We start from the raw sequence: 25550 nt of genomic DNA, 5'->3' as shown, positions 1-25550 counted from the left end.
AAAGCCTTCAATTAACATTTTCTCTTCATATGTACCTGTGCACACATCCCTATATTAAGGGATATGGGACTGGGAGTATCTTTTTTGTTATGTATGTAGGCTTTGTACACAGTCGGGATACACCATATTTGACCACTTAAGTCTTCAAGCACTCACATCTGCAATCACATCATTAGTACAGTGACCATCGCTGTTGGGAGGGTCAGTAAGTGTACTCGCTGCTTCACCTGTTAGTGTAACTTGGTTACCTGACATATGAGGAAAAACATTACTCAGATCTGTTACAAAATAACCAACGTTGTTATTAACGAATGTCAGATTAATCCAAAGGGCAGTGAACAAAACATAACTGAAAGCAAAACTTCGGCACTGTTTAGCAGCCACAACAGCTTTTAAAATACATCCTCCCCTGCCCAAGAACTGCAGTCAATGCACCTCTCAACAGTCATTAATCCAGTAAATGCAGAGCATGACCACAGCCCACTGACAGTAAAGGATATCTTCCCCTGCCCAAGAACTGCAGTCAATGCACCTCTCAACAGTCATTAATCCAGTAAATGCCGAGTGTGACCACAGCCCACTGACAGTGGGGGTGCAGAATGTGACAAGGTACAACTGAAAAGGAGGTTAGGAGTACAGAATGTGACAAGGTACACATGAAAAGGAGGAGGAAAAGTCAAGCTGATTTCACTGGGGCCACATGTAGCTAGTGGAAATGGTGCCTTTTTAAGTGACAATGCCAGAAAGTTGGATGATCCTCATGAACCATTCTGTTCTGGATATCCCCTCCCACCACAGCATGCTGTGAAGCCTCCACTACACTCACTGGAGCCAGACATTCATTACAAGGAAAAGGCACCGTGAACGGGTACAATCACGGAGGGTGGCAGAGATGTGGCTTCTTCAAAGCCTGACAAACATGTCTGGAATCAAACTGCAACTCCTTCATCTAGCCATCTCTTCCTGAAGATCAAACATTTATTGTTGGCAGGCATATCAACCTGAAAAAGCAAACAGCAAAACACAGTTAATGAACTATTTACCTCTAAATAAAGCATTTCTCTCAGTTAAAAGTACACTTCAAACTTACTGCAAACATACATCAAAAAATAATTTGTTAGCGTATGATAAGCTTCTACCTCTGATCAATGCCAGCTGATGCATATATCAAACAAATCTGGAAAGTAAGAAAAGTATTTTGTGACTGCTTGGATCTAGAGATTGCTGGCATCTTAATTAATCTTTAAACAATGTGAAATCAGTGTAGTGTAGAGTAGTGCAGTAAACGGCCATTAACCTGGTCAGCAGAAAGAAGGTCTGCAATATTAAGTCTAACTGGATGAATTTGGCTAGTCCACTTTTCAGAAAAAAAAGGGAGCAGGGTACAATATGGACTCATTGAGGTTTAGGGGGCATCAATGAAGGACAATAAGGACGGGTTATAAGGTGAAAATTCAAATCTTAAAACAGATTTTTTGCAGAGAAAATTTCAGATAAAAAGATGCAATTCAAGTCAGGAGACAGACTCAAACAGCTTGAGACAAGTGAAGAAGCATAGAGGAGTAGAAGGAGAAAGATGACCTGCATAAAGAGCTAGCTGCAGCAATCAGGGACACTTCATCCACTACCAGTCTTCTTCTTCAGTCTCTCTTCCCCAGACATCCTTAATATACATTTAAAGCAATATGTTAAAGCTCTACTGTACCTACCATTCTCTCCAGGGCAATTCCACTTTGCTCAGCTAGCATCTGCAGAACAGCCACATCTCTCAGGCCCCAGGAAGGATCCCTCCAAGAAAAACACAAACAATGGGAAACTACAAGCAGAATTCCAAATGGCATATGTATTTTTGATATCTTTGATGTGGCACACTCCATTACATTTTATTTTTATTTTTTTAATTGCTTTTGTCCTATTAACAGGGAACCCAAGCAGAAAAGCTTTAGTAAAAATGACACACAGACATGTACAGCCTAGAACATTAAGATTATAGTAAATAGCATTGAGTAAATAGTCAACAGTTTCAGTATCTAAATGAAAAATGTCACTATGGTTTGTTTTCTTTGTTATTAATGTATATATGCCTATGTTACTGTTAAAGTGATTTAAATGTTTAAAAAACAGTTATAATATCTACAGTAAAAATAACCACTGAAAAAATATACCAATACAATATGTGACCACGACAGTTGATGGCAATAACAAATACTTAACTGACCAATGTGAAAACAAAGGATATTCACTTCAGTATCTGTTACACTTTTAGAAATACAAGATTAGTGTCTGTAACAGGCTTTCAGAAGTGCACTTAAGTGGCTTTATGATAAGACTTCAGTTCTGTTGTGATTGATTATTAAAGTTACGACCACAACTGGGCAAAACTGCTGGAATGCAAACAATTCACCGTGAAAAAAACAGAAAAAGGCCATTTTGCAGGGGTGCACATCTTCTAATTATAAATACCAGCTCTAAGGTTGCATCACCTCAGTTAAAGGAAAAATCCCCAGAGCATTGCAAAGGTGATATTTTGAGGAAAAATCCAGCATTCTCACACTAACAATCATGCATGCATGAAGTCAGATATCAGTGTGCTGAAGATAAGCCTGTCACCCTACAAAAGCATCAGTACATTCCAAAGGCAAGAACTTTCAATATCAACTAGAAATGTATACATTGTCAAAAATTCAGGTGCTAATTAGAAGGACCATAGTTAATCATCAAATCTATAGTAATCACTACCATCTTCTCTGCAGATATCTTTAATATGAAGCACCTCATTATTTCTACAACAGCCACCTTCTATGAGAAGCTGAAAGTGAGCTGTCAGCTCCAGTATACCACAGACTACAATAGCTCCTGCTGAAAGTAGTACAGCCAGATACCAATACACTCATCCTCCTGTAGCAGTACCCATCAAAAATGCAACAGCAATGCATACTTCTACAGTGCCGCCTCCTACGGTGCATACTTCTACCGTATTTCTACAGTACCACCTCCTACAGTTCATACTTCTACAGTATCGCCTCCTATGGCGCATACTTCTACAGTACCGCCTCCTATGGTGCATGCTTCTACAGTATCGCCTTCTATGGTGCATGCTTCTACACTATCGCCTCCTATGGTGCATACATCTACAGTACCGCTTCCTATGGATGTTGCTGAGGAAGGGTAAGGTCTAAATAAGCTGCAACTACTGTCATACTATTACTCCTTTTCTTCAAATTACTTCACCATTGCAGGACATCACTTTAGTCACTCAGCTGCACAGAACACTGTAAAATTCTGCAGATATCTTCCAGCTAGTACAGACAATAATCAACGTAAGCAACATAAATATGGATGAAATTTTTTTCTCTCTTGCACTTCTATAAACTGGAACTTACTTTGACATAATTAATGAGTTGCCACGAAGGAAATTTCATCATCTTAAATATTACTTTGAATGAATGATACTTAAAGGTTCTGCAGTACATGGAGGTCCATGCTTTTGCTCCGAAATTTGGAAAAAAGATAAATTTGTTAAGTGCTTCCTTAGTGCAAGACCAAATCTTAACAGCTCTTAGTGGTGTTTAAATGAAAGTTATTACTTACCATAACGACTGATCTGTGCTGTCTGCTTCCACTGAGGACACTGACACAGATCCAGTGAAATGAGCTCTGACTGGTCTAGGCAGGGCTAAGCTTTTTATCTTTATAAATACGAGAAATAGTCAGATAACCACCTAGCCAAGGAAACTTTGGAAACTCTTTGGCCTACATTAGCTTTAGAAAAAGAGACAAAAAGTTGATCTGTCTGCCTGAAGGATTTGGTACTATTAAGGGAGAAATGGAACTGATGATGTATTTCCAGAAAGTGTAGCATATATTCCCCTTTGTTAGAAATATTTGTAAAGAAAGTAGGTAGATTAATGCATTGGTTTAGTGAGACCTCATAAGCTACCTTGGGGAAAAAGGATGGACTGGTTCTGAGGGACACCCTATCTTTGTGGAAAATGATGTTAAGTGGCTCACATGACGAGGCTTGTAGCTACAATACACTCAGTGCTGAAGTTATTGTCACCAGAAATATTGTTTTCCAAGTCAAAACTATTATGTCCGACTTGGTGGCAAGTCCAAAGGAAGATCGGGTTAAGGCCTGAAACAGAATCATCATATCCCAAGGGGGATATATGATCCTCAAGCAGGAAGGTCCAAAATGGAAAGTGCCCCTCATGAAAGCTTTGGCAAGTGTAACAAGAAGTTAATGTAGTGTGATTTTCTGCAACATGAAAATCGAAACAGATGCTAAATGGACCTTAATCACAGAATAACTTGTGCCAGCCCTGGAAATGGATGCTAGAAAGTCTAAGACCATAGGAAAAGGAACCAAAAAAGGATCCAAACTCCTTTTTTGAGGCCCAAACAGATTCTATTGTTAGATATTCTCTGGGATGATGTAAGACTGTAAATTACTGGGGACAACTGCCTGGACTGAGTAGCCATCAATGGAAGTGCAGAAACCAAGTGGTTAACTTGACGGCCAGAATGGCAGGGTAAGGTATGCCAGAAGGATGCAACAGAAGACCTGGATGGGGATGCAGCACCCGGGGTGTGTATGTGAGACCAGAGAAACAGAAACCACACCCGATGACGCCAGAACTAGACCCCGGGGATGACCATGATCTTCCTTCTCTGATGCTGTCCGTAGGAACTTTGGAATCAGAGGAGCAGGGGGAAGACAAAGAGAAGACCAGGGGGTTAAATGTGCATCAGGGCACTTCTTGGTGACTCCACCTCCAGGGCAATCAGGGCGAAGAACCTACTGCTCTTGGTGTTGTGGAGAGAGGCAAAAAGATCACAGCATGGCTGGCCCCATCAATGAAAAAGCTGCTCTGCCCATCGGGTTGAGGGACCACTTGTGAGGTAAAAGGATAGACCTGTTCAACCCGTCCACCAGAACACTGGACTTCCCAGTTATATGTATTGCTACCAGAAAGAGATAGCAACATATCACCCACTGCCACACTGTCATCAATTCTCAAAATAATGGATAGGAATGTCTTCCCCCTTGTTTGTTGATGTATCAGGCAACTGACATATTGTCCATCTGTACAGAAATCATCCCTAAAAGGAGGACATCCTGGAAGAACTGCAATGCTAGGAGAACTTCTCTCATCTCTATAAATACTGATATGAAGACTAGCCGCTGAAGGAGACCATGTGTCTTCGACCGTCTTCCTCTTGTAATGCCCCCCGACCCTAGCTGGGAAGCATCCATGGTCATAGTGACCTTGGAGAGGGGGAATACAGACAGACGGCCTTGAGATGCCTTAGGACACCGAATACACCACTTTGTGTGTGTCCTGCAAATGTTTGTCAGATGAATATGAAAACTCATGTGCTGATACTGATGGACCAATTTACTGCAAGTGTCCAGTGTAGAACTCTCATGTAATATCTGGCTAGAGGGACACATATGAAGGAGGCCACCACTTACTGCAAAAGTTGTATAACCAATTTGGCTGGTGGCATAGGACATAACACAGCCTTCAGTGTTGATTTTGCAGGGTGGACAATCTGTGGTCGTGCAGATTTGCTATCCTGGTTATTATATCTAGATGGGCATCTATGAATTTTAACATCTGAACCAGAAGAAAGTGAGATTTGTCCAAGTTTTTTTCTGATCCCCAACTGGTAACAAAGGTGAAGCAGGTAGTGTCTGGCCCAAACAAGAAGAGCCTTGGTAGGAGTGGTAATGAGTCGTTTATCTAGATATATTGAACACTTGCAGTTAGAGGTGAGCTGCAGTCAGACCAAAGGGCAGCATTCTGAACTGAAAGTAACAGGTTCCCAGCTGGAAGGGAAGAAACCTTCTGGACTGCCTGTCCATCATAATGTGGTAGTACACATCTTGAAGGTCTATCAAGCACATCCAATCATCCTTCCTCAACAGGAGGAGGATGGAATGTACAGTGATGGGTCTACTATACATGACTGAAATTTCAGAAAGTCGAAACTCATATGGCTTAAGACCTTATGTTCGACTTTTAAAATTTCGAACATGTAATTATAAAAAAAAAAAAAAAAAAAAAAAAAATGTACCTGCATGTTGCTAACAGAAGCGCAAGCCCCCCTGCGCCCCCATACCCCCTGCAATTTAAATATACCAACTCTGAGATCGCACTAAAGTGCAGAAGATGGGAATCTTTCCATTCCACACTATACGGAGATGCCTGTTCTGCATGGTCGAAATTATGAAAGTCGAACATATGGTCTCCGCCGCCATATGAGTTTCGGCATCCTGAAATTTTGATCATGTCTAGGGGACACACAGTAACCATCTGGAACTTGGTGTGTTTGACATACTGGTTGAGATGACTGAAGTCCAAAACTGGACTGAGGTCACCATTCTTCTTTGGCACCAAAAAGAATAAAGAGTAAATTTCGGATCTGTGTTGGTCTGGTGGGACCTCCTGGATGACTCGCTTGTTTGGCAGATTTTTTATTTCTACAAGAGCTGCATTCCTTTACGTGGGTGGCATGCTAGTTTGTTGAAGGAGGGAGGTAAAGAAGGGGAATGGAATAGCCTCTGGTTATGAACTTCCACTCCTAGACATCTTCGATGATGGATGTCAAGGCCTCTTGGGTGCAGAGATAAGCACTCCCCAACTGCATCCACAGTGTGGTAGCTGGGCAACCATTCAGGAACACTGATAAGGCCTTCTTGGAGAAAGGACCCCTGAAGCCTTGGTTTTGCGGACCTCTTCTGCCTCATGGGTGACATCCACTGTTAGAATTCCCTCCTCTATCCCAGGAAGAAAACCTTGGGACTTCCAGAACCACAGCTTCTTAACCCCTTTTCTGTTTTTTAGAGTATGCCGGGGGTAGAGAACTGTGTTCTTACAACAGAAAGGGTTTCCAGTCTTGCTCATTTCTAGAGAGCATGTCCTTGAATCATCAAAAGGCTCCACAAAGTCGCACAAGCACATTCAACCAAGCATGTCTCCATATGGTAATGCCTGTATCTGTGGCTCTTGAAACTCCCTCAGCTGCACTGGATATCAGACGCATGGAGGCATTTGATAGGGATTGTAGGGTGGCCAGCTGAGTGTCCACAGTTTTCCCATCCTCCACAGACATGGATCCTGAGAGAGATTTGGAGAGCTCTTTAGTTAAATCTCTCTGAAATGTGTGCCAGACAATTCAGTACCCTCAAAACAAAAGCAGCTACAGCATAAACTCAATTCTCAAACCTCTCCAGTCCCCAAAACTCCCGATTCAGAGGATGGACAGATGAGCTTTCTTCAGCCAGCTCCTTTTTGGCCGCTGCCGCTACTACCATGGCATTCACCACTGGGCCACCTTTGTTCCAGTGCTGCTGATCCTTCAGTGTAACCAGAGACTTATCAGGTTTTCACGGAATAGTTTCTGCCACACCCAGCTCCTTCCATGTCCACTGAGAGATTAAATCCACCATCACCATCTCATAAGCCGGGGGAGGGGGGGGTCAGGTAGCTAAGCCAAATCCAAAGACCTTTTAAAGTACTGATTCCTCTTGGGAAGGAACTTCAGAAAATCAAACGCCTTTCTTTCTCAAGAGTTTGTGTCTTACCATTAAAAAAGGAATAATTAGTAGAGCATATAAAGTATTGCACGATAACTATAATAATCAATCAGAGGAGATTAGAAAGGATTGGGAAGAGAGATTGGATAAGCAATTCACAAAGAAACAATGGGAGGATATATGTATGTCTTCCAAATATGCAAACAAATACGATTTTTGCCTGGAAATGTTTACATAGATATTTTTATACCCCAAGTAGACTCCAGAGAAGTTTTCCTCAGAGAGACAGCAAATGTTGGAGGTGTGACGGGGAAGAAAGAGGCAGGTGGGAACATATTTTCTGGTAGTGCAGTGGGTTGGCGGACTTTAAGGATTCTCTGTGGGATGCACTGTCAGAGATGCTGGGTGGAGGGATTAGTATGATGAGGGAGATGATTTGTCTGAGCTATGATACAGAACTGGAATTACCTAGACATGGTAAGGCCTTGCTGTGTCTAATTATGGTGGCTGCCAAAAAAGCAATTGCTAGAAAATGGAAATCAAAATCTAAACCAACTAAATTAGTAGTAGTGACTATAGTAAAAGATAAAACAACTGGAACTGAACTTTAGAAAAGGGCAGGAGCAAATTACAATGAAAAAAATGGGAATTGTGGGAACAATACATACAGGGGAAGAATGAGGTTTAAAAGAAGGCAGTACTTAAATAAGCAATGTAATGTCTTACTGAAAATGATTAGGTAAATTATAAGTCATGTATAACATTTGCAGCTGGGAATGTGTCAATATGGTTTGTGACGTAAAATGCTTGCAACTAGAATTGCACTGGTGTGGTTTGTTTTCATTTATATAACTGTATGACTGCTTATGCCATAAGTGATGGTTTAACAAAGATGTTTCTTGTTTAAAAAAAAGGAGCAAGAATTGAGTAACTTATGTAATGCTGCTTAGTTTAAATATATAACAATATATTTTAAGTAATGTTAATTTGTTAAAACAGTTTGATTACTTTTGTAGAAATGTAAATTTGCATATGTTACAAAGAATAATTCAATAAAGGTGTTTAAAAAAAGAAAAAAAAGACAGTGGGCAGAATCCAAAACTGAATTACCCACAGGAAAAAAAAAAAGTGTGTGTGTTCCCAGTGAGTGACTCCTGGGGGGAGTTGATGTGCCTTCTGTTGCACGTATGTTTCTAAGTAACCTCTGCAGTGGGACAGTCTATAAAAGACTCAGAAAACTGAACGGGATCCTGAGTGTGGACCATCTCAAGGCTCAGGCGAACTAGTTGTCCAGATGGGATAGGAGGAGCGGGATCAGGATGCAAGGTCTTTCACTGGGAGATGGGTGGAGCTAAGAAACAAGGGAAGTCTGCTCACCAGAAATGGAGAGAGCTCACTTGACCTTTAAGAAGGCAGAAGACAAGGGGGAATGCAACACTGCTCCAGTAGGAGCTAAAGTCTCCAAACTAAGCTGGTCCAGGGAAACAATCTGACTCTGCTCCAAAGCTGATGTCAGAACCAAGCTATCCAGCACCAAGGTTCCAAGAATAAGGGAAGGCTCCAGCAATTTTGGAGTCGATCCCCATCCTAAAGAACCAGTAACAATGCTTCTGCTCTGAGATCTCTCCAGATCTGATAAGCTCAGAGCCAGATGAATCAGAACTACTGATGAACTGGAAGCTGACAAAGTCTTTGGCTCTGACTTGAAGAGGACAATCCCTGGGAAAAACTCGGATCCAAGGTCTCTGAAACCAGGAGGCAGATCGGGGTAGGGACCACCATAGGTGGGGTTAGGAGAATCAAAGCTTGGGGGTCCAACAGGGGGTTGGAGCTAGGAAAACCCCAACTAAATTTGGGCCCTGAGAAACCTCATTGTCATCCTATCTACATCAGCTTCTGTCAGTTTTCTTGTAGACAGCATTGAACTGCTGGAAGAATAGGTGGAGGGGAGTCTAGACGATCTGGGCACAGGTCTCTATTGCAAGAAAGAGGAGCACAATCTAGGGGATACTGGCTCTGGTGAAAATCTAGGCTCCAGCAAAGAAGGAGTCTGTGATCCAATAATCATTGGATCTGATATAAAAATAAGCCAAAGCTTTAGGGCATTTTGGAGAAGGAGCCAAGGAAGCCACTGATGAGAAGAAATGGTCTGGGGAATGCTTCCTAGCCTCCTTGTCCTTTCCCTTGACCTTGACACTACCCTTCTCCCCTTTATATCTCTCAGGAGGTTTTTTAGCAAATGGGGAGGATCCATACACACTAGACATGACTTTGGGTGATTTTCCCACAGGGGCTGGGAGACGTCCCTTCAGTACAAGCTTATTGTGCCATTCAATAATGGCCCATTGACCAAAAGCAGTATAAAGGCTGCAGTCTTCATCCAGACAGGCAGCACCCAAACAGTATACACATTTCTGATGGTCATCCAACTTTGGAAACTTGTGGCCACAGGCTATGCCATCTTTTAAACCCCAAATGCTTACTGGACATGGACAATTAAGGGATTATACTAACAAAAAAAGGCAATAATATAAGAACACAGAGAAATAACAATAACTGGGAAAGAAATAGCACCTAGACTACTGTAAAGGATCTAACCTACACTAACAGAAAGGGCGCAAGAGGTAGATGAAGAAGAAGCTGGTGTTTTTCTTCTTCTAGGGAAGTCAAAATGGAGCTAAGAAAAATGGAAAAAAAAATACCACAATTAAACAGAAAGACTACCCAAAAAGCATTAAAAATATAAACAATTATTCAAAACTTAGCTGGGGTGAGCCTTAGTGAGGAATCATATCGAGCAGCAAATGAGATTTGAGGTAATGTTAGGGACGGGAGGGGAGTACATGTAAGGGAGCCTGAGATATGGATCCTGAAATCTGGAATGGCTGAAGTGAGATTCAAGGTCAGATCTGAAGACCCATTCATAAATGAATGGATGGAACAGACATCAGATCAAAAGTCTGTTAAGGGCACTTACGAGCTGTTAAAATCAGGTCTATGGTCAAGGAATGACAGTGGAGACTGCCTGCCAGCAAAAATTGCGAAAGAAGGTAATATGGTTTTTAAAAGCTGTTAGAACTTCACCCTGAAACACTTGCAAACAGAAAGTGTGACTGAACAAAATGTCTAATAATTTTTTTTAAGCTCTTAGTTCCACTGTGGAGCATTTGTTTCTGCCTGCTGTCTGCCTAACAGGGCTAAAGTGATTTATTATTTTTAAAACATTTCATGCTCCTACAATCTTTTTTCTTTAACTGTTAGTACACAGAGCAAGTAGTGTTCTTGACATGGCTGCCGAGAATCACCTCTCGAACCTTGCTCTCAAGGTGAATTTCTTGGCATCCATGTCTCAAACACATAATCTGGTTAACATGGCTGCCGAGATTCACCTCTCGAACCTTGCTGTCAAGGTGAATTTCTTGGCATCCATGTCTCAAACACATAATCTGGTTAACATGGCTGCCAAGATTCACCTCTCGAACCTTGCTCTCAAGGTGAATTTCTTGGCATCCATGTCTCAAACACATAATCTGGTTAACATGGCTGCCGAGATTCACCTCTCGAACCTTGCTCTCAAGGTGAAGTTCTTGGCATCCATGTCTCAAACACATAATCTGGTTAACATGGCTGCCGAGATTCACCTCTCGAACCTTGCTCTCAAGGTGAATTTCTTGGCATCCATGTCTCAAACACATAATCTGGTTAACATGGCTGCCGAGATTCACCTCTCGAACCTTGCTCTCAAGGTGAAGTTCTTGGCATCCATGTCTCAAACACATAATCTGGTTATGATCAGAGACCAAATCATAATCCTCTATGAGATGCATGGAATAAGAAGAAAACATATTTATGTCTGGTCAAGGTCAGTTGGGTATTAAAATCAACTGTATAAATGACACAATGAAAAAGTAAAGATTTTACATTTCAGCCCCCAACATAAAAGTTATAAGATCTGTCCCAAAGGATACAATAAATTTGTGTTACATGATAGCAAGGGTTAAGAAACCAAAAGCCATCAATCAGAGACTCCAAAAGGATGAGCTGGCCATTAATGCTTAACAATCCACAGCTAACACAGTATCACACCACCCTTATAACAGAAAAATGTCAAAACAAATATATGTATTTAATCACTGGATTAACTGCAAGTCACTGTGTTAAGTGCTGGGAGAACATCACATTTCTACAGTATTTACCAGTGAATAATAGCAATAACGCATAGATTCTTGGTTATACTGGAGTATACTCATGTCTACTGTCTTTGATAGTTCTGGTTTCCCTTTATGGTGAGACTTGAGCAGTCATGTTAGTATAACCCATATCCACACTATGTATTACTGTTAAATTACACTTTACAGCAGGATTACTTTGTTAATAAGCTCCGTTACATCATGTAAGTATTCTACAAGACCAGTGACCCATAGAAATAACATGGCTGTCCAGTACAGCTAAAAGCTGACTCTCTCCTACTGCTTGTGTGTAGGCAATAAAATGATATACATACTAACAAAAGGAAATAAAAATGTAACTGATCTATCCAGTATATTGGCACAAATGCAAACCATCTGCAAATAATCACATGCTGAGTAGCTTCCTGGATGCCAAAGAGCCATTCTAAAAGAAACAGAAATAATTAGCCTCTTGCCTGGCCATGTTTCCCCAGGTGTCAGTAGGTGCATCATTACAATTAATTTCCAGTGGAAAACAGGGACTTAATACTCAAATTACATTCACTTATTTCATGAGCTCTCTTTAACAAATGGATTTCTAGCCAAACAACACCCCCCCTTACTTGTGTAGGCGCCCAATAGCTCCTTGCCTGCACCTTAACTGATTCATTCATTTGTCCCTGGGGCAAGAACTGGGCCCATTTAGTCCCTGAACATGGCAACAGCCTTAACAGTCATTCATCTCCTGACTGGAGTGAAAGCCTAATCGCCCATTTGCTCTCCTTAGAGGAAAAAGTAAGATGTTAGAGAGATGCAAATGCATGGCCAGAAAAACTAAGTATCATCCCTGTCACTGTGACTCCTGCAAATGCCTGCTCCTAGGAGTAATGTTAGAGTGCTACCACCCATATTACCCCCTCCTGTAGATGAAACCGTCACTCATGCAGGTGCAGTCTTGCAAGGGAGCCAACACTGGCCCTAAGCCCTGCTCCTAAGGTAAGCAAGCCTATTCTCCCATGCCATCTGCAATAAACACCTGAGATGCTTATTAAACCTGGGTTGCCTAGGTTGTAACCTTTATGCCAATAAGACAAGAAATTTTGAATATCTGGTCTACTGAAAATGTCCAACCTTTATTTGGAAGGAAGAAAGTCCCCACACTTCCATGTTATTAATATGATCAAATCAGAAGTCAATTCACCTTAGGATTAAGACACTACCCCACCCTTGCAACAATACTTTTAACGGACTGGCTGTTTGATATGTTACCAAAGAATGTGAGATTCACGCTTCAACTTTGCATAACAGAATGGTACTGTCAAGCTCAAAGTGGAAGTAGGACTTCTGATGGGCTACTGCTGGTATAAGTGAGTTAGTGATGGCCCATGTAAATCCCAATGTCCACTCCCTATGGCATGAACTCAGTGAAGCACTGGCAATACTACATATATAACTAAAAAAAAATTGAATTGTACAGGTTGTAGGTCGCATTGAAGGTGATAAGTGTTTTGAAATTATTTATTGTAGTCTCAGGGTTTTTCTTTTTTTTTTTTAATCACAAAAACCACCTCGGCGCTCGTGAAAATCTACTGCCAATCATTAGAGGACCGGAGTTCCGCTGTGGCGACCCATAACCGGGAAAAGCTGAAAGACAACAACATCACAAAAACCTGGCGTTTTAACAGGGATGTGTAAACTTTTTATATCCATTGTATTTCTGATGCCATTTGACTTGTTGGTGTGCATTAAATCTATCAATATTTGGTAGGTGGATGCCTTATATACCAGACACAAGTCTCCTTTCTGTCTGTAGGATACAGAGTATATACTGACAGGGCTGTGAGTTGGTCCACATGGGACATGTTATGTAGGCCTTGTGTCATTTTAGTAAGCTATCTCTGTTGACATTCCAGTTGTTTGCTGTGTCTGGTCAGACACATGCCAAAGGGGACATTATATTGGTCAAAGCTACTACAGTCTGACTCTCATTTTTTCTACTTCCCTGTTCTCTCTCGATCTCCCTAGCACTTATTTCTACTACTTCTTTCCTGTGCATGCCTCTTGCACTTTTTCTGTCTTTTCCTCATGGTATCCTTTCTTGAGACTATTCTTGCTTGTCTCTCTTACTTTTTCATACCTCTCTATATAATTTGCTATCCCCTGTAGCATAAGCCATCAATGTTTTGTCATCAACTGCTTCTTGAGCTAAATGTTGTGGGATATTCTTGCTTCTGTAAGTGTGAGTGTATGTATGCATTTATTTATTTTAAGCTTATCCTTGTATCTGTAAATTTTTGTTTGTGATCCTGTTCACACGGGCTGTGCCTGCAAATGGTCCATTGAGATCAGTGCAGTACCCTGGTAAACAAATATAAAGTTTTAAATTCCCAAAGGATGCAATAATGAGTTTTTTTGGAATTTAGTTTCAGTCCATAATTTTGGCACCAGTTATTTGAGCAAACCTTCCCGAACCCTTTGATCTTCTTAACACTGAATGTGTGATAAGAGACCTTGGGACCCAGGTGACAGTAGTCTCTCCTTTGATAATCACATTGCCACAGTAGTCAGGAAATCCTTCTACATAGCACACCTCATCACAAAAGGGTTCTTATCCAGGAAAAAAGAGGTCATTGTTCCCCTCTACTCGACACTCATTAGACCCATTATAGAGTACAACACCCCTTTTGGAATGTACCTCACAAGACATCTGCAGCAGCTGGAAAGGCCACAGAAGTACCTCAAAAAGAGAATTACTGGCCTCAAACAGATGTCCTACACGGATTGCCTCAAAAAACACCAGCTTTACTCTGTAGCATATCGCCTACTCCAAGGTGATCTCTGCCTAACATATAAAGCTATGTCAAACCCAGAGCTGTTGGACATGCTACACCTAAAGAAATCCCAATCCCTCTGAGCTACACGCTCTAGAGACCTAAACCTTGTCACCATAATAAACAGGGCTTGCTGGAGGGACAGATTCCTGTCCCAGAGACTTCCCATACTCTGGAACAAGCTACCCATCTTTGTCAAGCAAAGTTCCTCATTAACACTCTTCAAGAAAAATCTTGATGAGTGGATTGGAAATAGGAAATACACCCCGGGGATCACTTCTGTAGCTCTGCTCGACAGGAGCACAGGAAATTAACTTTCTTGGGTTGGCATAAGCCAGGGAACTTTGTTGGCTAAGCTTACTTAGGCCCTTGGGCCGATAGCCTAGTACCTACCTATGAACTCTACGAAAGCCACAGTCTATCCCTAGGGGAAAGCCTGAATGCATAGATACTAGCTGCAACCAAAAGGCATTAAAAAAAAATTAATATAGATTCTAAATTGGATTTAATAGAGACTATCACTGCAGAGGTGCAACATTATATCTGTTGACTTTTTTGCAAATTTTCAATTTGATTTTGTGTGTTTGCATTACTGTGAGGTTTAGATGCTTCAGTTATAACATTTTCATTACTAATTATGCAAAACACAATTCTCCATTAAGGATTCCTCTAACCTCCCACTAATAATGGCCCTTTCTTCAGAGTGAGTTCAGTTTTCTTACACTTTGTGCATCCAACCAATATTGGACTCGTATTACTTTCCTGGGATGCACTCCAAGTTTGTCTAATTTACTACACTTATATGTACTGAAATGTTTTGATTTTTTTTTTATTTTACTCATGGCTGGATCAATAAATTGTATATCACAATTTCTTGTAACAAGTGGACACTGACATACAAAGAATAAGACGATTAATATCAAACCTACGTTTTCTTAGCACATATTAAATGAATAATGACTAGGGTGCTGTAACCAAATGGCCTCAACAATTACTTTTTTTTTTCTACAGCTAAAATTAAACTTATAAGTGAACATTGCTCCTAAATGTGTAAGTGAAGAACTACATTCACCTTCCACTACTTTTTGGGTACCATACCATTATTTTTCCGTATTAACAGTTGAATCAATAAGCTATACATCAAAAATGTATACATGAATGAAACACTAACATACAACGGACGTGATGATTAGCACTATTTTCTTCTCATATATTAAATGGATTATTAAATGAATAAAACTCAACTAAAAGTCAACTTTAAGGAAAGCAAAGACTGAAAGAGAAAATGATTACAAAAGGAGAGAAAAAAAATCATAACTTTGAATATCTTGACTCTAACAAAAAATAAAGAACCTCATATTAACAGAGTCAATAAAACAAAACAAGTAGCCAAATGCTCAAAATGTTCCATTCATATTTATCTAATAACGGACACACTTTGGCCAGAATGTGTAATCAGACATTGTTTTCTAGCTCTTAAAGCAATTGCATTAATTTCTTTATTATAAATTATACAATTAATGTTAAAGAATTATGCAAAAAATAGACTTCTACTAATGGTTTTACTTGCAGTTGCTAAAATAGTTCATAACAAAAGAATTTGACCTTTCCTAATACAAGAATAAAACGGTGCACTACACAAAACTAAAACTTAATTTAATCTTGAAATATCCAATCACAGAGATGGACTCTTGAATGCCAAACATTTTCCTAACTTACCGAAAAATTCTAAAATAAATGCTTTCAAGCAGCTTTTAATTAATTATATATCCAACAATTAAAATGGTCATTATTGACATTTTATTAACTCGATGAAGAGTAAAGAAGGATTAACTCATTTTTTCATGTAAAAATCTTCCAAAACCTCCCTACTGTAATTTCATAAGCTATACATTTGAGTCTCTATACTGCGATAAAGAAAAGGAAAACTAAAGAACAACAATGGATTTTGACAGCTGCTGTCGCCTTTAAAAATATCCAATAATCTTCCAAAAAAGTGAAGAAATGGTCTCTACAAGGCAGCTCATAATAACAGATATTTCACTATCTGTTAAGTCTGCATATGATAAATTAACCTGCTGCCTACTGCAAATGTAACTTACATAATTGGGAGTCCCAGTATTATGGAAATAAATAGCAAAACTAAAGGACAACAGTCAACGTTGATAGTTGCTATCCTTTAAAGTTATTTTAACAAGGCCAATTCTCCTGCACCCCCACCACCAACCCAGTGTGGGAAGCTGTACTCTACACCTCTGCAACTTATACACACACTAACTCTTGGATCACCATACCGCAGAGAAAAGGGAATACTTCAAGACACAGCAATCTTGTACTTAGTATATGCAAGTCCCTTTTTTGCAGTCTCACTATTCTATAACTTCTGCTTCCAAGTCTCAGAATTTAAAGCTGTTATCTAAATGAATCATATAGTTCCAATAATTAGAAAGAAAATTATATATGATATCTAGTAAAACCTTGTATAAAAGACATAATTTCGGCGAATAATAACTATTTAAGATCATAATAAAAAAGAAAGCAATGCATGTAAGACCTAGGGTCTATATCAAAATTCTGAAGCGGTACAACGCCGAATGCGAAAACATCGAACCCAAAATATCGAATGGTAAAAATAGCGAAGTCCCGGAACATCAAAATCTTACCTAGGGCAAGATTTTGGTGGGCTGTTCCGTGGCTTTGCTATTTCCTCCACTGGGGTGTGAGAGTTACGGACCTTAGGGTTGGGGTGTGGGTTAATTTAAGTGCATAGTTAGTAATGTATGTATGGTGTAGTGTAGGGTTGTGTTTTGTTAACTGTATGTGTGTGTATTAATTTGTTTGTGTATAGATTTGTAGGGTATGTGTGCGATAGTTACAGACCTTAGGGTTAGGGTGCAGGTTAAGGTAAGTGTATAGTTAGTAATGTATGTGTGGTTTAGTGTGGGGTTGGGTTTTGTTAAATGTATGTGTGTGGTTTATTTATTTTGGTGTGCTTCTGCTGGGTGTATGTTTCTCGGAACAGCAAATTTTTTCCTTGGGGAAAAAATTTGCTATTCTGATCGTTCGATGTTTTCAATATTCGAAATTCCAAGTTCGAACATATGGTGTTCGACATTTTGGAATTTCGAATATATGATATAGACCCTAAGACCTAGGCATTTCATGATTTTTTTTTTTTTTTTTTGAAATAAGAAATTTTTTGTGTGTTGCAATTCTAGCCAATCTTTCCTTCCAAAATTGAAATTAGATTTAATCTGCATTAAAGATAAACCTGGGGAATCATTAACAAGCATGTACACATTGAGCTGAGCATATATATGCATTCACTCAGATTTGCGAGACGAGCAACAGTGTTTATTAAATATGCAAGCCACTAAGCAACCCTACATGGTGAGCTACACCTGTTCATGGCTAGAACACCTGCTAGCAGCCATGCTGAGGTGCAGATAAGCTCGACAGTACAGTTTAAACAAAGGGTTGTATATAAGCTTAACTTCTGTAAGCAAGCACTCATACATGGCACAATACAAGGCAGGAGCAACTTGAAGAACATAAATTAAGAAGCAGAGTAAGCTTAAAGAGGAAAGTGTAGTAATGCATCAATAGTTTACTGGACAAAACACCACTAACTATAACTACTGATCATTACAGAAGATGGCCACTCAGGGAAAAAAACTACATCATTTAAAAAAAAGGAAAAGTCAGTTAAAGGAAATGAAAGGGGCACAATTACTGGGTATCAAAGTGATTGAATTTATAAATAATATTTAAAGTTGACAGGCGTGATAATAGTTGCCAAAGAAAGCAAATACAGTAGGAGGTATTGCCTATACTGCAGGTAATGCACAGTAATCAGACTTCACTGGCATTGTCATGTATAGGCTGAAAGTAAAATTAGCTATCGTCTCTATTTACATTTTCCCAGGCAACAACATCCCTACCCTTGAGCTCTTTCTCTTATGAAAACATTATATTAAGTGATGTCAGCACCAACTGGAATGCCAGTGACACTGATTTCCCTAACACCATTAACCTCTTTGGATTCTCCCAACTAATCTCCACCCCAACTTGTCTTAACAAATGTACCAATTATGACTCTACTTTACACTGGGTCCTCACCTCTAATCCCAATCTCTATAACAACTTCTCTACACTACCTGATTCCCTAAGCAATCATCATCCCACCTACATACTTAGACACTCTCCTCAACTATGTGAACCTCAGCAATACAAAGAATGGCATAACCTCTTCAATTTTAATCCAGAAACTTTCAATGACCAGCTCTCTTCGATTAACTGGTCCTTCCTCCACAATTTCCCACTACAGAAAGCTGCTCCGGCATTCAACAACATCTTTCTAGACACACTTGACTCCCTGGCCCCCATCAGGAAACTAAGAATAAAAACACATTATGGCTAACACAAGCCACCCGAACCCTCATGAACAAGAGAGAGAGAGTGCATGGAAAAAATGGAAAAGATCTAAATCCTTCCCTGATCTTCAAACCTATAGACAGCTCTATAACTTAACAAAAAAAGTAACCCTTGACAAACAAAACTTCTTCCATAAACCACTTAACCCCCATAAACCACTTAACCCCCATTCCAACCCCCCACAATTCTGGCACTCAGTTAATAAACTGCTGCATCCTGGGAACCCATCATCCCCTAACCCCTGCCCCAAAAGCACTGCTACTTTCCTAAATACCTTCTTCATTGACACTATCTGTAACCTTACAAGAATGACAATATTACCCATCCCACATCCTCTACACCTACTGCATCGCACATATCTTCTCTCAAACCCATCCCTACAGCCTATATTAAATCTCTTCTGAGTAAACTTAAAACTTGCTCTCCATCAGTTGATAATCTACCTCCACAATTCCTAAAAATTGCTGCCAGCTCTATTGCTTTCCTCATCTCCATATTACTCAATAGGTCCATTACGGAAAACACTGTGCCTAACATATGGAACATTTTTACATCATTCCCTTGCATAAAGGCAGCAACTCAACTTCAGGCCCATTACCATCCCCCCCCCCCCCGCGTCTAAAATTCTAGAAAAATGCATTCACAAACAGCTTCTTGAACATCTTATACAAGAAAATCTTCTCACACCAACACAGCATGTTTCTTGATCTCTCTAAAGCCTTTGATACAGTCTCCCATAAACTACTTCTATCCAAACTAACTTCACTAAACCTCTCCAAGTCTGCTCTATCTTGGTTCTCAAGCTACCTCTCCAGGAGATTCCAGGCAGTAAAATGGCACGCCAATTTATCTCCCTTCCTTCCCATTTAAACAGGGGTATCCCAAGGCTCCATCCTGGGACCCTTACTTTTTAACATCTTTATCACTGACCTCTACTCTTCTTGCTCACTATCTACTGTTGTCCAGTATGCTGATAACTCTACAATCATCTCCTGCTCCAACATCACTCATCTCTATTCCCTCACCCAAGAGTCCCTTCACGCAATTGAAAGATGGCTTACTTCCAACCAGCTGTTACTTAACCCAAAGAAAACCAAACTTTTCCTACTTCTTCCTACAACTCTCCAAAATCACAAAGCCAGCTTTACTGTCTCCTCCCTCAACAACACAATCATCCCCACTCAACATCACACTAAACTTCTAGGCATTCTTATCAACGACCAACTAAAATTCAATCTCCACACTCATCAATAAATTATAAAGACGCATCAAAATCTGGGCCTGCTTTACAGGCATAAAAAAATTCCTTACAAATGCTATAAGACTCTCCCTTGCACACAAGCGTTCCTACTTCCCACACTTCTCTATGCAGCCCCTATTCTCACAAATCTGCAATCCAATCTTCTGTCCAAACTTGAATTCACCTATAACAAAACTGGCAAAACTGCCTCCAACCAACCTTATAGCATCCACCACTGTATTGCTCTAAAGACCCTACAATGGCTGGAATTTCATCACCAAATTCTACTGCCCCAACTTCTCTTGGTAGACTCTATCCTACACGAACCCTCCTCATGCCCCTCTCTCGCTACTGTAATCCAACCTTACACTCCAAACCGTGCACTCCATAGCTCTGAACAGCTCCTATTGCAAGTCTATAAGCCTAATAAAAATATTGGCAAACTCCTCTACAGTTACTCCGTTGCTAATGCCTGGAATTAACTGCCCTTAAGTGTCAGATCTATCACTAACTCTACATCCTTTAAAACAACACTGAAGGAAAGCCTTTATAAATCCTGGTCATGCCATGTAATCACCCTGCTTGACATAATTTTCATTCTTCTACAATTAACTTCCTCTATGAGTCAGCCTATTATATTTCTTCCCTCTTTACAACTTTGCTACCTGTCTCTTCCACTTCTCTCTCTTGCTTCTTCATACTATCCTGTTTTTGTGCCTCCTTAAACTATGCTAACAGTCTTCTGTTTGTACTCTCTGCTTCCTCATCTGTTGTCTGCTCACTGGCTTTTTATATAGGTCTTAACCCCTGATTATACCATTTACCTTTAAAGCTTCTGCTTCTCCTACAGCTGCCTCTAGCATGTGACCTGCTTCCCTATATCTGCCTCCAGCATGTGACCTCCTATATTTTTTCTCTATTATTTATGTCCAAAACTGACCATACTCAATTATGTTTGTATACATTGTACAATGTTTTGAATGATATCTGTATGCTTTCTCTGACAATTTTTTGTAATTTGTACTATGCATGCTTAGTTTGGATACATTCTTCTCATTTGAATATTTTTTACTACTGATATTTACATTTGTTTCTGTTTTTCTACTGGAGCTTTTTTCCTCGGGTCTCTGCTGAAAAAGGGCTATTGCCCAGTCAGACCAACTCTGTCAATAATTATGTCAAATAAAATATTAAATAAAGTAAACAAAGGTAATCATTTACATAGAAGTGAACTGATGCTTGAACATACATACAGGGTAAATAATTTTAACCCTTTCCTTGCCTTATATGTATGACGCAAACAATAATGAAGTCGTAATGGCAATGTACACACACGTAAAAATGGGGACTTACTGAGAAGAATCATGAATACCTGTAAAATCATTCTAATAATATTAATTCTCGAAACAATGATTTGTGGCATCAATTTGCATGTTATGAACTGTAGAAAGTGTTACTGTTCATACATGCTACGTGTTTAATTATTGTAATCCAGAAGGATCTGACTTGATCTACCTTCAGTTGCTTAACTAACATGAATGAAAATATCCTGAAGGTAAACCTCTCTACGTCAAACAAGGAAACATCGACTTCGAAGTTATTGGTGCAGGCAAATATTACTTGATCATCTTCAGTTGTGAAGGGCGCACCTCCCACATCCCATGCTAATTATATATACTAACTCCAGAACTGCACAATCCTCGGGGAAAGGGAATATTCTCCTACCCGGGGATTGTTGATCTTGCATACCTGTCGACCAAACCAAAGGAAGCCCCTGACACATACAGAGCTGTCACTTTGACCAGCACATCAAACAGAACAGAGTGCTGCTATCTATACTTACAGTTGTCTGTAACAGATTTGAGACATATGCAGTTGCAAAATAATGGTCATGTGACATATACTAACATGTACATAGATCAAGGCAAAACCCGTATGTGATTACTCCCTTGACAACTGGACTGTGTGTGAAGGAATGTCAACATATTCCTATGCATATGGATGTACGTATGTGTGATAGGAAGACCACAATAGCTAGGTAGCCCACAGAAAACTTAGCACAAAACAATTTACGTCATCAGTATTGTATAATGACATAAGTTGTAGGGGAAATGTATCACCTGTCATTTTAAAATGATCTGAGTATAATGCATTTGTATGAGTGTAATCAATCATATTATGTGTGTTCTTCCTGCTGCAACTGCCACACAATATACACTGAAATACAAACGTTTTCGAAACTACACTGCTGAATGCAGTATAGTATTATGTTTTTTATATATATATATATATATATATATATATATAATGTACATATATATATATATATATATATATATATATATATATATATATATATATATTGTAAGAAATACGTTCAAATACATATAATATATACATATATATTTTTTCCACTATGTTCACTGAATAATACCTTAAATTTCCTGTAGTTAAGGTCCATGGCATATATGGAAAAGAAACTTAAGGAAATACCAGTGGTTCAGGTATAAGATTTCTGAATGTCAATGACTTTTTACATTTTCAGAAGAAAAGTCAAAGTTGGTGAAGAGTGGAAAATATGTTTCTTCTGCATTAGGTGAAGGGTGGAGATAAGCAGAGAGAGAGAGAGATCAGTAAACTACAGCTTACTGAATCCGACACTCATGCTGGATTCAATGATGTCAAACGTCTTGTCAGTCCAGTCTAATCCAGTACCGTACATGGATCCCAAGTGTCCTACGTGGGGTAGTGGATCTACTGGGTACACCTGACCTGGTCTTCAGCAAGGTGCTTAACTCTGTGCCACACAGACAGCTGGCAAAGAAATGTAAAGGGAGACAAGTACAGCCAAAGCCATAATGTGGTAGGAGAGCTGGCTTTGCAGGAAAATTCAAAGAAACTTTATTGTCATTTAGGAAAACACAAGTGCTACCGAAACGACATTTTAAATGTCAGCTCTTTCACATGAGATAGCAAGCACAAAAAGACAGACATGATAATTATTAAAGAATAAACAATAACTATACTACAAAAGTAAATATCTAGGTAGCTGACACATGCTTGTACACTATTTATATACACTGGGCAACACTGACTACTAGATGGTTAACATATGAAAAGAAAAGTACACCATACACAGAGGTGAGATTAGGTGATATGGCATATAAGGAAGTGATTGGAATTGCATTTGAATGAGGATATAGTAATTTTAGTATGCAATAAATAGAATTACTGCACGGGAATAGTATGCAATAAATAGAATTACTGTACGGGGAAAAAAGAAAGAATGAGAACATAATCTATTACAGCTTTGCTACATCCAGATTTATGTCTGCATTAAAGAGTCTTACTGCAGTTGGATAAAAACTGTTCAAGAATCTACAGGTCCTGCAGTGAATACTTCGTAACCTTCTACCAGAAGCAAGTTTAGTGAACAGCCATATGCTGGATGAAGTGTCACTGAGTATTTTGTGGAACCTGTTTTTACATCTCATTTCAAAGTGCTCCTGCAAGGTAGGAAGACTATCTTTGCAGCTTCTTCCTTTCGGCCATTGTGCTGTTACCGAACCATACAGTGCAGTTGGTGGTGATAATGATCTTAATGGCTTCTCAGTAGAAGGTATTTAGAGCATTCATAGAGAGCTTTGCTTTTCTCAGCCTTCTTAGGAAATGTAGTCACTGGTGGGCTTTATTAATTAGCTGGCCTGTGTTTGTACTCCAAGAAAGATCCTCTGATATATGCACCCAAGGAACTCTGTAGTTTGGACTCTCTCCATTTCTTCACTGTTGATCTGGAGGGGCAGGTCATGGCAGAGCTCTTTCTAAAATCAATAATTTATTTTATTTTACTGATGTTCAGGTCCAAATTGTTGTTACTGCACCATTCAATCAGGGAGTTGACCTCATTCCTATACCCGCTCTCGTCATCACCACTTATGAGTCCCACCACTGTGGTGTCATCCCCAAATCTGATGTGGTTGTTGCTAGCTTTCACAGAGCAGTCATGGGTGAGGATTGTGAACAGTAGAGGACTCAGCACACAACTCTGGGGTACACCGATGCTGACTGTAATACTCCCTGATGTGCTGTTACCAGCACAGGTCCTTTGTGGACTTTCAATCAGAAAATTGAGGATCCAGTTGCACAGTCCTTTATTTATGCCAAGGTTGATTAGCTTTTCTATACGTTGCATTGGAATCACCGTATTGAATGCCGAGCTGAAATCTATGAACAACAGCCTGGCAGAGTAGTTCTTCTCTTCAAGATGCTCCAATGTGAGGTGAAGTGCCACCGAAATGGCATCAGCAGTTGATCTGTTTACCCAGTAGGCAAACTGCAGCGGGCCAAAGGATTGGGGTAGTACTGTAGTCAAATGCCTTTTAACCAGTCTTTCAAAGCATTTCATTAGATTTGATGCAAGGGCCACCGGCCTGTAATCATTTAGGCAGGTGGGGTTGGCTTTTTTGGGCAGAGGGATTATGTTGGTAACTCTGAAGCATGCTGGTACTTATTCCTGGACAAGCGAGGTATTGAAGATGTCCATCAGGACTATGCTGAGTTGGTCTGCACAACCTTTCAATACTTTCCCCGGAATGTTATCAGGGCCAGCAGCCTTCCTGGGGTTCACTTTTCTCATTTGGTTCCTTACATCCACAGCACTGAAGTTGAGTACTGCCTCCTTTTGGTCACTGAGAAGGTTTACAGCCTCCAGGTTGTTTTTCTCTTCAAACCTGCCATAAAATGTGCTTAGACTGTCCAGAATTCAGTGCTATCATCGCACTGAGCTGACTTGGTCTTGTAGTCAGTTAGTGGTTGAATACCAGGCCACAGGCTTCTTGAGTCTTTCACATTCTCAAAGCATCCTTGTATCCTCTTTCCGTACTCCCTCTTGGCCTCCTTGACACCCTTTTTAGATTAGCCCTTGCCACACTTAGGTCCTTCTTATCCTTTGCCCTGAAAGCAGTGTTTCTTGCCCTCAGCAACTCGTACACCTTGCTGTTTAGCCATGGTTTTGGTTGGCTCTTGCATTAATATTTTTGGTGTTCATTACATCCTCCACGCATTTGGATATATAAGCCATAGTTGTCACAGTATATTCATCTATGTTCACCTCCCTAAAGACATCCCAGTTTGTGGTTCCAAAGCAGTCCCTGAGACTTTCCATGGCTCTTTCACGCCAGACCCTAATTTGTTTCACAGTGGGCTTATCTCTGATCAAGAGAGATTTGTAAGCTGGTATTAGTTTTATGGAGATATGATCAGAGCCACCCAGGTTTGGTTGTTGTACAGATTTGTATGCCCCTTTTATGTCAGTGTAAGCCTTGTCAACAGTA

At 39.9% G+C, this 25550-nt stretch overlaps 1 protein-coding gene across 1 annotated transcript in view; it reads right to left on the bottom strand.

The window, feature by feature from the left end:
* Window positions 1–279: 279 nt before the first annotated feature.
* LOC122816513 (methyltransferase-like 26) overlaps window positions 280–25550 on the bottom strand; it is a 165181-nt gene continuing 139910 nt past the window's right edge. Inside the window, exons 4-5 of the mRNA XM_044089347.1 lie at window positions 1710–1788; window positions 280–1001 (exon numbers count right to left, since the gene is read on the bottom strand). Coding sequence (XP_043945282.1) covers window positions 930–1001; window positions 1710–1788 — 151 coding nt within the window. The 3' untranslated portion in view covers window positions 280–929. The remainder of the gene's footprint in view (window positions 1002–1709; window positions 1789–25550) is intronic.

Source organism: Protopterus annectens, chromosome 12.part0 (assembly GCF_019279795.1).
Source record: "Protopterus annectens isolate FY-2018-M chromosome 12.part0, PAN1.0, whole genome shotgun sequence".
NCBI classification, from domain to species: domain Eukaryota; kingdom Metazoa; phylum Chordata; order Ceratodontiformes; family Protopteridae; genus Protopterus; species Protopterus annectens.
Note: the sequence above shows the minus strand (reverse complement) of the source record. Positions and strands in the feature narration are given on the sequence as shown.